The 16,840-nt window shown below is 35.7% G+C and overlaps 1 protein-coding gene across 2 annotated transcripts; it reads right to left on the bottom strand.

Moving 5' to 3' along the window:
* Positions 1-3,179: 3,179 nt before the first annotated feature.
* Positions 3,180-13,407, bottom strand: ttc14 (tetratricopeptide repeat domain 14). 2 transcript variants are annotated; one of them, XM_058401202.1, is made up of 13 exons: positions 13,328-13,407; positions 12,419-12,595; positions 10,527-10,648; positions 9,040-9,239; positions 8,840-8,924; positions 8,100-8,229; positions 7,351-7,506; positions 7,173-7,244; positions 6,955-7,074; positions 6,713-6,835; positions 6,237-6,354; positions 5,434-5,540; positions 3,180-4,725 (listed from the first exon to the last, which is right to left on the bottom strand). In XM_058401202.1, exons 2-13 carry the CDS (start codon positions 12,550-12,552, stop codon positions 3,912-3,914), a joined length of 2,181 nt encoding a protein of 726 aa, XP_058257185.1. In that variant the 5' UTR covers positions 12,553-12,595; positions 13,328-13,407; the 3' UTR covers positions 3,180-3,911. The 2 variants fall into 2 exon arrangements, with proteins under 2 accessions (XP_058257185.1, XP_058257184.1); XM_058401201.1 differs by lacking the exon at positions 13,328-13,407 and adding an exon at positions 12,811-13,218.
* Between the last annotated feature and the right edge of the window lie 3,433 nt (positions 13,408-16,840).

Genomic DNA, 16,840 nt, shown 5'->3' with positions numbered 1-16,840 from the left:
TCTGAACAAGTGTGTACCCGAGTATGAGCTTAGGACACAGTGTAAAACCCCCCATTTGCCAGGTGAAACTGGACCAAAGTTTCAGGTGGATTATTGATGATAGATAAATTATTGTGATCTGTTTGTGCAAGCAAAATCAAGCTTTGTAGAAATCAAATGCTACCTAGCAAACTCATTATGAATCATCTAATTTCTCAGGTAGGAAACAAGACCCAGTTACAAAAATTTGCAATGCAAATACATGAAAATATCTTTAAATGCATGTTTGTACATGATTTTTGGACATAAAAAGTGACTTCTCAGAATGAGAACTTTGTCCTAAACTAAATAAATAAATAAATACATGCATACAAAATCCCTCTATATGTAAGTTTCTTGCATAGGCATGTACACACACACAAACATACCACACACAGTCTGGAAGTTCATGGTTCATTGGAAGATGTCTGAAACACAGTCAAAAGAGCCTATTTGTATGTGCGCACACACACAGACACACCACACACAATGATCTGCAAATCAGCTGTGTTACTGATTTGCTGTATTACTATCCAAAAATGTGTCACTCCCTGAGGATACACACATCACACTACATTTCAATGCCAATATGAGTTATAAGAACACACACGAACAAATAAATACACACACACACACCATTCGATCATCCATAGAAAAGTACACAGCAATATGAGAAGCTCCTCTGGGTCAGTGGCTGTTATGGAAGCAGTGAGAGAGGCAGGATTAACTCCTGAAGAAACTTTCTCTCTCTTACACACACAGACACACACACGTGTGCACACACAGCAGGCCAAGCAAGACCAACAGGAACCAGACTAAGTGGGCAATTACAAGTGTCGTCCATTAAAAGGGATTAGAGAGTAGCGAACAGAAAACAGACCTGTATGGCTGAGCTGGACAACTTTCAGAGACGCTTTGCAAACACACACGCAGAGCGAACCAAACTTTCTATTTTATATCAACAGAAAATGACAGTACAAAACACATCTGAAGCAGCATCTTTGCCACTTCTTAATGGATTAATGGAACATTTTTATATTTCAGATGGCTTGAGTTTCTAAAGAGGCACTTGTGGTCATGTAGAAAACATCGAAATTATGGACTTGTGCGCATTCACCAGTCAGTCAGTAATCACTGCATAGAACAGGAACCTCAGTGCTTAAGTAATGGGTTACTGACCTTTGACCTGACCTTTATATGAATGTGATGAAACGACTTGTTTACGGTGAAAAATTGGAATTTTAATTAGCAACCATTTATTTTCAAAAATGAAAGAAATTTGTACATTGATATTAACTTTACTGCTTACATTAGCTAGAAGGAAGAAGTAGAAAATAGTTAAAACCTTAAGGTATATAAACAAATGTACAGTGGCAGATGTGATTAGTTGAATGTCGACTCAATGCACAGAACTAATAACTTATCAAGGAGTTTCCCTTCTAACATCTTCATTTTGTGTTATTTAGATTTTACAGGTTCATTTTTAGGGTGACTCTGTGACTCCATCACTGTGCTCCTGGCTCCTTGTTATTTTTTGGGGTCCGTGCTTTTCTTGTTTTCTATATTTTCTGAATCATTTTCAACTCAGACAACGTTCAGGAAAGATAGTCCTTCAGTGAATTTGTTAACATGTTTCGGGTCTATGTCTGACTTATTTCTCTGAAAGGATCTCAGCACAGTTATTACATGAAGGAATAATACTGCAGTAATAACTCATAAGAGCTTCTCAGGGTCATCAGTGGACCTTCAGAGAGCCTATTTCTCCAGAGAGAGGGGGATAAAAAGAGCTGATGGCTAATGATGAAAAATAAAAGGATATGTAGCCACCATGTAACCCACCCTCCCACTCACACACACATTAAAGGAAAAATGCTATATATATATATATATATATATATATATATATATATATATATATATTTTTTTTTTTTTTTTTTTTTTCTTCACCCTATACCCCAGGCCAGTGTTTGTTATTTTAAATTTAAAGAAAGCTTTAAAAAATAAAAGATAAAGATAAAAATACATAAAAAATAAAGAAGACAGGTTTCTTAAAAATTTTGCTTTCATAAACCACCTTTTGACTGAAATACCATAAACTCTGTGGTAACAATTCTGTCCATTTGGAATAATACAAAGTATTGCTGATTATAATATGACTAACGATTCTAGCAAGAATTTCATTTAGGATGATTTGACATCAGTTATCCACTTATTATTATGAATTAGCACTAGAAGACAAGGATTACTATTTGGCTAAACCAACGCTTTCAAACGGTTAAACTCTAGAAGATCCTTATGCCTTCTCTTTATCAATCAGTTGTATTCAACACTACCAATATTCACATATTTTGATTAGTTGATTAAAAGAATTTCTCTTATGATTCATTCTAAATTAAAAAATATTTTCACAGCTACAAAATATGTCTTTCAAAAAGACAGCGAGCACATGTTAAAGATTAGTTTAATATTATGCTGTAAACACACCTAAGGCTGTGCTGTTGTGTTGAACTGCCCTCTACTGGATAATTATTTAATTTCACTTGTAAAAGGTTTTTGTTGTTTGTTTGTTTTTTTTAAATCCCTCTGATTTGAGAGAAAAGATTAATACATAACTAAACTCAGTAATCAGACGGATGTATGTTTATCTCCCAGGCATACCAGAGAACAAAATGCTTAAGCTAAATCCCTTTCAAGACCAATGTTATAACTTAGACTGGACTTTTCCTTAAATCAAATGCATGCTATAATCAAACATGAACTAAATTATTAAAAGGTCACAAAATAAATCATAATGGCAAGTTAACTACCAGAGTAAATCAAATCTAATTAAAATACACACGCTACCTCGAGCTCTTTGAACTGATTTATATAATAATACTTTTTGTTGCCCATAAAATCCCAATAAACTAAACAGGCACCACTTACACTGACGTTAAATTTTGCATTAAAGCATTAATGTTAATGTTGCAGTAACAGTTACCAGTGATGCTTATACACAACAGTTTCGAACGCTGCATCTCAAAATTCTGAAATAAATACTGACTGCACGATTAAAAGTGTGTATTTAATTATATCTGACGGAAACTGTTATAAAACGATTGTTAGCATGTTTTTTCTTTTCTTATAAAAAGATCATTTAAAATTATACAAGATTAAGCAAATTAGTTTTAACCGTCAGTTTATTAGGAGATGCTCGGATATATACGGCTTACATGTTGCACACATTCCTAAACATTAATCAGACTGACGGAGAAACAAAAGGCATCAAAGTGAAGTCACTAAAAATGGGCAGACGCATTTCTCATTATTGGCTAAACTACAATCAGTACATTTCCATACCTGATTACATTCTGCACAATTTATTACCTTCTATAGAGAAAACGTGACTCTGTATCCAGAAATGTACCGACTGTAGTTTTAAAAATAAGCTCTTTTAGATTAAGTTTTTAATTACTTTTTTTGTCATTTCAGAAACCAAACAAACAACAGAAAAAAAACAGAAGTGTAATAACTGCTACATTAACACATCAGGTTTGGTTATTACAAGGCATTATCAGTGTATCCAGACTTGCCATCCTTGTAGAGGAATAATGCTTTTAGAAATCGTACATTTACAGATTGCTTTTCTAATGTTCATCAGTTGAAAGCATAAGGCAAACATTTTCCCAGTTTATCTGCAGTGGAAATTGCTGGGGATGAAGAAGAATATATTTCGGTGTATTTTTCAGTCATAGCTAGTCTATTACTCAAGCACTCAGCATATTCATATTCAAAGTAAGCTCCTCTGCAAAATGTATAAAGGCTGGCAGGTCTGGGTTATTTCATCTTTATCACTCCATCTTTGTTCTTTCCTTAAAGGAGAGAAACGTTGGCAACACAAAATAACATTTCACTCATTTCTTCTGTTTTTTTTCTTTCTCAAATTCAGCGATCTGATTAAAGATATCCAATAAATTGGTGGGTAATTTTTTCTTCTGGTTTTCCTCCGAGTCTTTTCTCACATCTCTGCTGCTTAATTTACGATCGTTCCCATCATTCCTTTCCTTCACCTCTGAACTTCCATGGCTTCCCGATTTATAAGAGTCTGATCTGTGAAAGTCGGATGAGTGAGAATCACGTGATTCAGATGTGCGAGAGCTTGATTTGCGTGAGTCGAAATCACGCAAGTCAGACTTACGTGAGGTTTCAGAATAGGCAGAGGAGGATGAATCCTTCCTACAGGAAGTGCTGCGTGAATATCTACAACTCTCCACCTGAGTAATGTGTTCATCTTCAGATCTTCTGCGATCTCTGTGCGCATCTTTATCCCGGCCATTTAACCCGCCGAGACACTCCTGTTGACTTTTGACCTTCCTGTCCTCAGTCTCAGGACTCAGAGTGAAGGAGTCATCTTCAAACCTACCTTCTCTGCTTTTCTCATTAGAGAGTCTTCGGTTTTCTGCTCTGTTCTCTCCATCGAGAAGTTTAACGAGGGTTTGCTTCTCATTGATGAAGGATGCTGAGGTGTTAGCAGGAACAGGGTAGTGTTCCTCATCCTCATCAAGTGATGAAATCCTTTGCTTGTGTTTTTTACTACTGTGTGAGGAGCGTCTGCGTTTGTGCTTTCGTTTTTTGTTTTTTTTGCGACTGGACAAGTGGTCACTGGAGGAATCAGAGCTTGAGGACATCTCTGACGTGGAATCATTCCTCTTCCTTTTCTTTTTCATCCTGGATGAAAGTCAATTTTACAAACTCCTTAATTTCCTTAATTAATCTTTAAAAACTGTGTGATCAATAGTAATTTTTAAATTCCCCTTGAACATGTTATGAAGCTAAGCTAAATGATTTAATGTTTCCTTTAAACCAAAAAAGGCTTTAGAACAACTCTACACATTTACTTTCATTATAGATATCAGAAACTGTTAACATGCAATTAGTCCCCACTGCAGTTAACTAGCCATCTAGTTAGCTTATTAACTGCTTATTGATTTGCTTAATTTTGATTTATTTAACATCAGCCAGAAATATAAAATAATAGTATTACAATGTTACCATGACCATCATAATCTTCTCACCAACAAACAAGTTAGCTAACTGGCAGGTTTCTGTGGCCAAAACATTTTGGGTACTACATCGTCGTTCCCTACTAATTTGCATATTGAGCTCTTAGTGGTTCATGCCACTGACTTTTTAGTGACAGTACAAACTGAACTCATACATAACCCCATCACTACGTCAGTTTGATATCAAATAGCTAAGAAATTTGACCCAAGCAACCTAAGTGAAATAATCAGAATCACTATGCAAAGAGAACATTTAAACATCGGGGGAGTTTAAACATTACTGACTCAAAACCTTGGTCAGATACCAGTAGAAAAAGTAGGAATAAAAACAAAAATGCAGAGCCAGGCTGTGTGTGTGTGTGTTAGTCATTACCTTTTTTCTTCTTTTAAGATCTTACGTAATTTTTCTGCACTCGTCTCCGCAGTTGGCTGCTTTTCCTTCTCCTTTGCAGCCTCCTCAGCTTTCAGTTTCAGAGTTTTCTTTAAAGCGGTCAGTTGGCACAGTGGAAATTCAAAACCACGTACGTGATAAACCAGGCATGCAGGGACATGCGGTAATGTTTTGTTTTAAAAGCAAGAAGGCCATAAACGACCATTCCAGAAGATCAACATTCCATCAAATCGGGACACGACAGGATATCAGGAATGTGAGAAAGCATTGCAATTTTAAAACGGATATAGATTAAGACAGACAAATACGGTTACCAGCCAGTGCAAGCAGCAGAATACAAACCAGTGTTGTTCAGTCCAACAGGGTTTTCCAGAGATGGCATTTGTGCCGAACCGGTGTGATTAGGATTGAACATCCAACAGCAATCAGGGTTCAACATCCCAGATCAAGGACACACACAAATAACAAAAATATTTCATCAGTATAACAAGACACAAGATGAATTTCTAAATGTAATTTTTCTAACTTTCCAAAGCATAAATATTGCATTTACTGTAAATATGCACACCTGCCCTGTAAACCTATATTGAAAAAAAATGTAAATCTGCACTCTAAAGTCAGAAATCTACACTGTTTTGTTGGGTTTTTTTTAAACAATCTGCTCCATCACTGTTAAAAAGCAAAGTTGGAAACACAATACTACATCTACAGCCTGTGATACACATCTGACAAATAATTAGGGTATTATTCTTACAAGTGATGCAAGTGGAGATTTTCCAGCTCACCTGGATGTGCAGCTGCAGCTTCCTCAGCGCTTCTTTTGCTTCATGAAATGTGTCGTCTAAAGCTATTGCTTTCTTATAAAGCCCTTCTGCTGTAATTAGCTTCTCCTCTTCCTCCAGCCTGGTAAGGGGAGAACAGACCTCAATTACATTAAATAACAATTTCTTATTAAAATATGATTCCCAAAAATATCAATTAACCATTGGCAATTTGCACAACCAATAAAAAGTTCACATTTCATAAAATTAAAAAAAATAAAGCATTTTATTTTTAAACAAACAACATTTGTTTACTGACACAAACCAAGTCTGCATGATGAGATAAACTAAATAAATAAATACTGAGAGACATATAAGCTGACAATACTAAATTGTTGAATGTTGAATATGTGGATGCAAGCAAAAATGTTAAGCTAATACATAACTCAAGTTAAGGAATCTATGTACAGAGGAAGTTTTATTTGTCTAAATAGACTTACTGGCCACCTCGTTCCACCAGAGTTTGGCACAAATATTTCTTAGCATTCCTGTGTGTTGGGCAGCTTTCCAATGCTAGCTCAAAGTCACTGATAGCTTTCATCAAGCTGCCTTTAGTGGCATATCTGCAGAAAGAAAGCATTCGAGATAAAGGCTCTGTATTTACAAATAGATTCCATGTAATGTGGAACACAAAAGAAATATTAATTGGGAATTGTTTTGGTTGTCAGGTGGAGTAACTTACAGAGCACCGCGAGCTACAAGTGCCTCAACGTTATTGGTGTCGATATCTAAAGCCTTGTTGTACTCATTCATAGCTTCAACATGGTGGCCTGATTTGAAATGATTCACACCTGCTTTCACACTGCAAATGATTCACACAGAAAATGGAGTTTCCACATGAGTGTTATATTTATAAGAAGAAAAAAAAAGAGACAAGAATAAAGTGCATATCATGCATACCATTTCAGTGCCCAGGAGGCAGACTGCTTCTTTCGAATTGCACTTGCAAAATCATCTTCCATGAAATGTTTACTACAATGACAATAAAAAAAATATATCAAATTAGCTATATATTATACTCCACATATACTTATAGCTAAATGTATATTTAGGTGCAAAAAAAAAAAAATCAGTGTACCTCTGTAATCCTCTCATAAGGGAGTGAGATTGTGTGTCACTGATTCCCAGTTTGCCAAGTAAATATTCCACGTTGGCTGGGTTAGAGAAGCCAAGTGAACTCTGGAGTAGCATCTCATATGATTCTCTGCTGTCTGCGGTCACTTGTCCCCCACGACTGAACAAGCAAAAGAAACACCACTCAGAAATAATGCTGTGCACCCTTTTCACAAGTGTCTAGTTGAGTGCCAATATTTTTGTACAGATTAACAGATGGTGTTACAGGAGACCTAAAAATACTATAGTGTTTGTTCCACTGGACAATGTACTTCAGCCCAGCAACTTAATTGTAATCTTGCATTTTGTCAGCCACTGAGGACATGTGGCAAAAATCGATTAGCTAAACAGATGACCACAAAATCGTCCTAATAATGTATACAGCTTTTGTCACCTTTTCTTTTTCATCTCTATAGTGAATTTCTCCTTTCTAATTGTTTATTTCAGTAGCTTTAGGATGAAGATATTTTATCAAACTATTTAATGTTATTTAATTAAATGTTTACATTTACTCACAAAGGTTGATTTCTGACTGATGTTGTATATTTAGCTTGGTTGGGGCTAAATCCCAAATAACAATTACTAGATAGGAGTAAATGGATAAGAAAGTAAACAAACAAACAAAATGGATTTAAGCTTCCATCACTAAGATTAAAGTATTGGCACCCTCGGCTCAATAAGAGAAAGGGATAGTATACATAAACTTCATCTTACATGTAGTGAAGAGGTAAATCTTCTTTGCTTATTACACCCAATTTGGTTTGCTCCATGTTCAAGGCCAGGGAGGTGGGATGAAGTGAGATCGTCAGCTTCTCGTTATAGCGGTCGATGTCCTTCACACCAGCTAAACAATATTAGAGAATATGTAGCAGTTACCTTAAAATAAAGGGGTAACCGTCAGTTCATACCAGTCTGGTCATTCTACTCCTACTGATCCGTCTAAAACAACCCTCCAAAAAAAACAAAAAACAAAATTGAAACAAGAAGTGTTTTGTTTTTCTGTGCACAGCCTAAAAGTATGCATGTAAATTCCAGGAGATCAGCAGTTTCTGAGCTACTCAAACCAGCTGATCTCTCAACAACCACCAGTACATTTAAAGTTAGAGATCACACACTTCTTCCATTCAGATTTTTTTTTTAACGTTAACTGAACTTCTTAACATGTATTTGCTTGATATTATGTATTGTGCAGCTGCCACAGTTCTTTATTTATTATTACATTTCAAACAACACCAACCCACACCAATGCAATCTACGATGCCTGAGACAGAGGCAGAGGAAATATGGCATTTAAGCCAACTTTGGAGCTTTCTTTCTGGTTAAAAAGACACCTTAGCCACTGCTACAATATCTTATCATTTTCTATGGGAAACACTTGAATCAATTTTTGGGGCAAATAATACACGTATTTCTTAAAATAAAATATGCTGAACATGTTACACCCTTAAATGTACCTCTAATCAAATCCCCAATCTGGAAATAAGACAAAGGATCATCATGATTTCTGGTTGATGGGACATCTCTGATTGGACACAGACCCTAAAAAAGAGAACACAGAAAAAGACTCTCAATTAAAGGACAGTGTGAAATCCCTTATAACAGAGCAGAGTAAGTGTTCATTTGTGGTGCAAGGTGTAAATCAGATTTAAAGTACCGTGATCTCCAGATCTTCAACGTCTCGCTCTATTCCTCCAGCGGTGCAGAGAACACTAACAAAGAACCCAAAATCTCGGATTGATGTAATCCTGCCAATGATTACATCGCCTCGCTCCACATCTCTGTAGAAAAGTTCTCTCCTCTCATTATAAGAAACATCCATGAACTGCTCCAACGGAGGCATGACTGCGTACGGCTCTGAAAAAATGACCATCATACATGCTTTACATATCTCTGCTGAAATTTTTATTTCACACAATATCAAAAGAACATTTGGTCAAGTATTTTACAAACAAGTCTCCAACATTATTATTAACAACACTACAGCTGGTGTGTAGAATTGAAATAAGTACTGGTTTGTTAAAATTTTATATTCATTATTCGGCACCTTGTCTTTACATTCATACTCTTTATACAAAAGCACCAAGGAGGCTAAAATAAAGGTTTATCCACCCTATCTAGTGCCCTATACAGTGGGGAAAAGGCAAAAATATCATTATGATATCAAAGATCCTATTATGATACACAATATCAATAGTAGTATTGTTTCGAAAAAATACAATATCTAATTTTTTTTTATTTAATGTCTACAAATTCAATTAAAATGCATTTTAAAATGATATCAAATAATATTTTAATATAACATTAAATTAATTAGCATTAATTAAATTATTAAATTAAAAAGCAAACATGTTAAATTAAAAAGCAAATATAAAAAATTTGACCCTGAAGAAAAGGAGAATTTTCAAAAATGAATTAAATAAAATGAATATTTCATTGATATAATTAAAACAGTAAAAATTTCTATAATCTAACATATCAGGAAAGTGTATGATGGCACAATATTATATTACATCAGCACACTGCCCAGCCCTGCTATACTGTTTATCTGTCAACACAGATAACTTTCATGACAAACATCAAGCGACCTAAATCATTGCACTGTTTTCTAAACAAGACAATATTTCCCGGAATAAGAGTCAACGTAATACAAGCAAATATGTTGCAGAAAATATTTTAACGCCAAATCAAATTATTATTAATTATTATTATTATTAATTATAAGTATTACTGCTTCAAAAATGTACTTGAAGGCAAAATGGTAAACACTGGTAGGGTGTAATACTGGTATAAACTCACATGCACAAGGTGAACACCTAATTTTGATCTTGTTTCATTTCTGTCATCATTATATAGTTATATGCTCACTCTCTAACACTGGTGATTTTAAAGCTCATGGGTGATAGTTAAGGTATTGTAACCATGCCAGGCACAGTGTCTTGGATAATTATTTGTTACACTCATAGGTTATTGACTTTCTGTTCGTGTGCTAAAAAAAAAACTGAAGAAATATTTGGAACTACAGTAAAGAAAATCTATAAATTATGCTTAGTTATGAATTGCAAATACTACTGTTTTAAAGATGGTTTTAAGGACTCAGTGTTTTACAGCTTTGATTATGTATCTGAATTGTGCGTTAATAACCTAGCGTCTCTTCCTGCCACTCCTCTTCTCCAGGTGTGGTTGATTTCCATGCTGGTGCAAACAGAAGGTCTGCTTTCCTCGCAATAAACTGTTCCACAACAGGACTGTCATCTTCTTTATCCCTGTTAGACCAGTTAAACACAAAAAATAGCAGTACACATAATTGCTAAAAACATCCTTGTATCCACGGTGCATTGAGAGCTGTGAAACTAACAACTGGATAAGGATTTTAGAATACTGAGAACATCGTTATCATTACATTAAAAACCCACTTTGATAATGTGATCACAAAAAAATAATAATATTAAATTTATAGTATACCAAACAGTTTTTAACATCTCAGCCATTCATCTTGTTTTCTGGTTCATGTTAGCATAAGTGAATTAATAAATTTGCTTTTATGCAAATTACTAAACGATCCAGCGATTTTTATTCTTCCAAGGAAATGCAAATTATAAGCAGATCCATAATGTAGAATATTAGTTAACTGGTTCAGCAGAAAACAGTTCCAGAGGCCACGCCTTCTTCACTGTGGCTGATACACAGAGGACATGCCTCCTCCACTAGGACTGAGAGACACAGGACATTCCTCCTCCACTAGGACTGAGAGACACAGGACATGCCTCCTCCACTAGGACTGAGAGCCTCAGGACATGCCTCCTCCACTAGGATAGAGAGACACAGGACATGCTTCCTTCACTAGGACTGAGAGACACAGGACATGCCTCCTCCACTAGGATAGAGATACAGGACATGCCTCCTTCACTAGGACTGAGAGCCTCAGGACATGCCTCCTACACTAGGACTGAGAGACACAGGACATGCCTCCTCCACTAGGATAGAGAGACACAGGACATGCCTCCTCCACTAGGATAGAGAGACACAGGACATGCCTCCTCCACTAGGATAGAGAGACACAGGACATGACTCCTCCACTAGGATAGAGAGACACAGGACATGACTCCTCCACTAGGATAGCGAGACACAGGACATGCCTCCTCCACTAGGATAGAGAGACACAGGACATGCCTCCTCCACTAGGATAGAGAGACACAGGACATGCCTCCTTCACTAGGACTGAGAGTCTCAGAACATGCCTCCTTCACTAGGACAGAGACACAGGACATGCCTCCTAAACTAGGACTGAGAGACACAAGACATGCCTCCTCCACTAGGACTGAGAGACATAGGACCTGCCTCCTCCACTAGGACTGAGAGACACAGGACATGCCTCCTTCACCAGGACTGAGAGACACAGGACATGCCTCCTTCACCAGGACTGAGAGACACAGGACATGCCTCCTTCACCAGGACTGAGAGACACAGGACATGCCTCCTTCACTATGGCCGACACCCAGAGACACTCCTTTACTGGGAGTGACACAAAGGTCATGCTGCCTTCACTGCAGCTGATAGGCCCAGTGGCCATATCTCCTTCACTGTTAATGGCACACAGTGATACAACTCCTTCACTGGGAATGAAATAGTAGGATAATTCTCCATTACATCATTGCTAGTGTCACACAGAGGCCACACATCCTTTACTGTTACTGACAGAAATAGTGGCATCATTTCTTTCCCTGACACCAATGGACAGAGGCCATGCCTCTTCCTCCAGGACTAAACAGACACACGTTATAGTGTCTAATGGACTAATGGATGCAAGCACTAATGGACACAGATCCTTTACTGAGTCTGAGGCACAGAGGCTTAATTTTAATGTTTTAAAGTTAATTTAATATTCTGTATAAACAGAGTTGAAGGTTCTAATATAGATTCCTGGAAACCACTCATAAAAAATTTTGCAACATCTAATATGAAAACCGTTAATGGCAAAAAAATAAACAGTTGCACATCATTTCTCAGATCTCATGGAAAAACTCAACTCATACCTCTGGTTCACAGATTTGGTGAGATCGGCTGTGAGATGTTTAAAGTCTGGATTTTCGCTCTGTTCACATTTTAACAGAGAAAACAGACTCTGTCCATGAAATGCCACAGACTGCCTGAGTAAATCTCTATCCATGGTCAACAACACATTCTCCTTGCATCAGTACACACACTCCAACCTGAGGAGAAAGACCAAAAAATAATATTATTACTGACAACCTTACATTGTAAAGCATACCACAGAGAGAGAGAGAGAGAGAGAGAGAAAACAAAAAACTCTTTATAGCTTCTATGTGGAAAACTATCGTTGTTGAATATAGAATCATTGACAAACTGTTGCAGTATAAAAGGAATAAAACACTTCAGGATATATTGCTGTTATAGCATTTCGTACCAGGAGCTTGTAGTCTTATATAAGAACTGTATCCAACTGTACCTATATTCTTGTCTTAATAACTACATTTTAATACCTAAACCCTACGCTAAAACATATTTAGGAAAGATTTAGTTGCTAAAACAGACTGGAAAACGTCGTAATATATAAGGGGGAAAACCTAAACTAGCGCGTTAAACGACGCTGACTAGCTTCATATAGACAGCTTCGAGAGTTTGGATAAACTCTCCAAACGAATATAAATATCTTACACATATATAATTTCATTAAAATGTTATGCTCGGTATATTTTTTCCTAAATTCGGTGCAAAGGTACAAAACAAAAAGTGAGCTAAAATGAACAGCTAGAGGATAACACTATAGTTAGCATATGCTAACGACGCAGGTCCTAAATGCTGCATGAAACGCTGTCTGAAATTATTTAAATCCTGTCAAAGTCTTAACCTTCTGATATTTAATTATAAGTATTTTCAGCATTGTAGATAATAGATATTTATAGAAATATGCTCTATTTTACCATTAGCAAGGTAGCTGGTATGTGTGCAGAGAAAAACCTAAAAACTGTGACACGAAACTAACACGCTACGCAAGCTGGGTTTTTCAAAATAAAAGTCAGTAACGTCAGCTTTATCCTTACATGCGCAATAGTTTCTCCTATTTCTTTCAGTTCAAGGTTATATGGATATCTATCTACTCATAATACAAATATAATTTTTAAATATTAACCCTACTGTAGGTGAGCCATTCATATCAGCAGTGACTCAGTTATTATTATTATTATTATTATTATTATTATTATGGTGATGATGATGATGATGATGATTATTATTATTATTATTATTATCATTATTATTCGTTTCAGAGTTCCTTTTAAGCCCATTTTACAACAAACCACCATGTAATGACTTTAAACACCACACACTAACAGCACATAGAGGGCTATTTAAAGTGGCCCAGAAATCATGATGCAAAAATCATACACTTAAGTGTTCACTAGCACTTACAAGTAATAAAATATTGATACTATATTTTGCATAGTATGCCCATGCTATATTTAAACCAGTACAAGAAAACCACAGCACACAAGGGCTGCAATGCTTTGGGGGTAAAATGGCCTTTACACTATAGAAATTGTTATTATTATTAATTATTTGTTAATCTCCTACATTTTTTAACTTTGAAGCTCTGCAGTGCAATACACAAGCTCAGTCCTGTGATTAATGTGGTGAGTACAGAGAGCTCACAGTTACTCTTATACATTGTGAATCATAACATTAAATATGTATGTACAAGAATCCATGCGCAACTTTCATGTGAAAATTGTTATCCATGTGCTAATTGTTATTCACCAAAGATCCCCTTTTGATGAATACCAGTTAAATTTGATATTTGTATTCCTCTTATTACACAGCAATTGGCCAATAATTAATTTGATCCTTTTACTTATGTTGACCATTATGTTGTTATGTTTGGTGGATACAGTTTGTTTTTAAGAGATCCAGATTAGTCAACAGATGAGGTGTGAGGTTAGGTACTGTATGTGTCCCCATGGAGTTCACACCCACCTGTGTATTTGGAATTTCACACCTACCATCTCTTAGAGGCTTCAACTTTATTGTTTATGAAGTACTTGTTCAACTGGTCCATTCAGTGCTTCTGTATCAGTGGTGTGGAATATCAGTGTGATATCTCTCTGAAGTCGAGTGTATTGTCCACATTGTGTGTACATTTTCACGCCAGGTTGAAGACTTTATTCTTATGTTACAGTAAAACTGTATCTCAGTAGAGACTTATACCACAGCTCTGTTCAATTTTAGATTCTGATGCACTCAAACCATAATTCTTGATAAGCTATTGTTTGATTAAATAGCACAGAACAAAAACCTCACACAGAATTGATGACCAGGACAGTGACAAGGACTAACATCCAGAACTCCACAAAATTATCTGCTTCAAGTGAAAACCTCTAAACAGTCAGGTGAAATGTGTATGTGGTGTAAAGGTCATTACAATAACACTCTGAGTGAACTGTTAGGGGGGAAATTTGGGATTGAGCATTCTTTTTTATAACAACAATTTGCCCTCCAATAGACAAATATTAAACGATCATTAAACTGGGTTTGTGGTATGTGGTAGCTTAGTGGTTAAGGCGTTCTACTGGATTACTAAATGGAAGGTTGTGAGTTCAAGCCCCAGGTCCACCAAGCTACCATTGCTGACCCTCTGAGAAACCCTCATTTAACCCTCAATTGGTCAGTAGTAAAAAATTACATAGAAATGTAAGTTGCTCTGGATAGGAGAGTCTGGCAAATGCCAGAAATTTAAATGAAGCAAAGATTATTTTCCTATAACAGCAAATGTCCATCTGTTTTATTCCTCTTATACCACAGCAATTACACAATGTGTTGTACATTTTTATCCATTTGGGGCTATATTTAATGTTGTGGAATTTTCATGAAGCGAATTAGTTCCTGTTCTCACTTACGTTATGACAACTGTAAACAGTCATTTCTTCACCAGCCTTTTTCCTCTCTCTTGACAATAAAAAAAAAATACAGCATCTTCTATCCTGTCATAAAGCTTAAAGTTACAGATTTTCCTCTGACTGTTATAAAGCATGAACACTGGAGACTCCTTTCATAAATGTTAAATAAATTCTTTTGATGTGTACACAGATTATGTGAATGATTAGCTGTAGAAGTCCTATGAATGAGCAGTTACTCTAGAAACCATAACATGTCAGAATAAGCACACTGGTATAAACCTGTCAACTGTAAATTTACTTCTATAAGAGCTGCTGTTATTTCGGTAAATAAAATTAATTAACATTCTCTGATCAATCAGAATCTAGAATTCAAAAGCACAGTATTAGTGTAAATCTGTAACAAGAGACAATAAAGTCTACATGGCTGTTGAAGCCACAAAGAATCTAAATATGGAATTCTAATGGAGGGGTTTGATGAGCATTGGAATACTAACCTCCCGGCTAAAGTGTGGACAAATGTGGATCTCCAGCCTTAAGGAAACATTTTAAAAATGCAGAAGAGTCAATTTTCCAAAATACATTGCAGCATAATGCTAAATGGCTTTATACAATTTCCTGTCTCTGCACAAATTTTCTTAATCAGTTTTAGCCTATATAGTCAAATTAAACTTTCTGCCCACTCTAAATAAAGGGGAAAATAGCTATGGGAGTAAATGAATAAACAAGCTAAAAGTTAAACGTCTATGTTTTTAAAATAGCATCAGCTTTGGTCTCATTATAAAATTATGATCAAACAAATATGATATTTCAAACAAGCAACATAATCAAACAACCAGCTAACAAATAAAAAAAGGCTAGAAAAAGCTTGTTTTATATGATATTATCTTTATTTTTTGTTTTTAATTTAATCTGATAATGAGAAATACTTGATATGTTCAACAAAATTCAAGATATTTTGTATGTAAAAGGATTCACTAACAGAAGTAAATGGGCAATGCCTATCTTTTAAACACACCACATTTAGTACTATAAAAATATAAAGATTATATTTAAGGACAGAAGTTGAATAATATACTATCAGCTTTCACATAACTTCCTGCTAACCCCGGTTTTCCTCTGTACTTGCTAAATCTTTCCTATGTTCTTTAATCATGCATTGTTCCATTGTTTTCAGTGTATGTTTGCTATGCTTCATTTGTTGTTGCTTGGCAGCTGGTAAAAGTGGATGGCAAAAGACTCCTTACTGTTATACATAATGAAATGAGGCTAAAAATTTAGCTAACTAACATGTATATGCTACAATTGTTACAGTGTAAAGAAACACAGTGATGCTGAAAACAATGCAGAATGATTGAAAACAGCAACAGTTACCACAGATTAATAAACGAACAAGAAAAAAAAGTTTGGGCTATTTGTTAGAAGCAATCTTTTTTGACATTAATAACTGGTTACATGTTTTTGAGATTTGGCTTAAAACCAATATAATATAAGAACTCAATAAGAAATAAAAGAATTTGAAGTGTTGTCATTTTTACCACTGTAACA

The sequence above is a fragment of the Hemibagrus wyckioides genome, linkage group LG10 (genome assembly GCF_019097595.1).
Source record: "Hemibagrus wyckioides isolate EC202008001 linkage group LG10, SWU_Hwy_1.0, whole genome shotgun sequence".
NCBI lineage: Eukaryota > Metazoa > Chordata > Actinopteri > Siluriformes > Bagridae > Hemibagrus > Hemibagrus wyckioides.
Note: the sequence above shows the minus strand (reverse complement) of the source record. Positions and strands in the feature narration are given on the sequence as shown.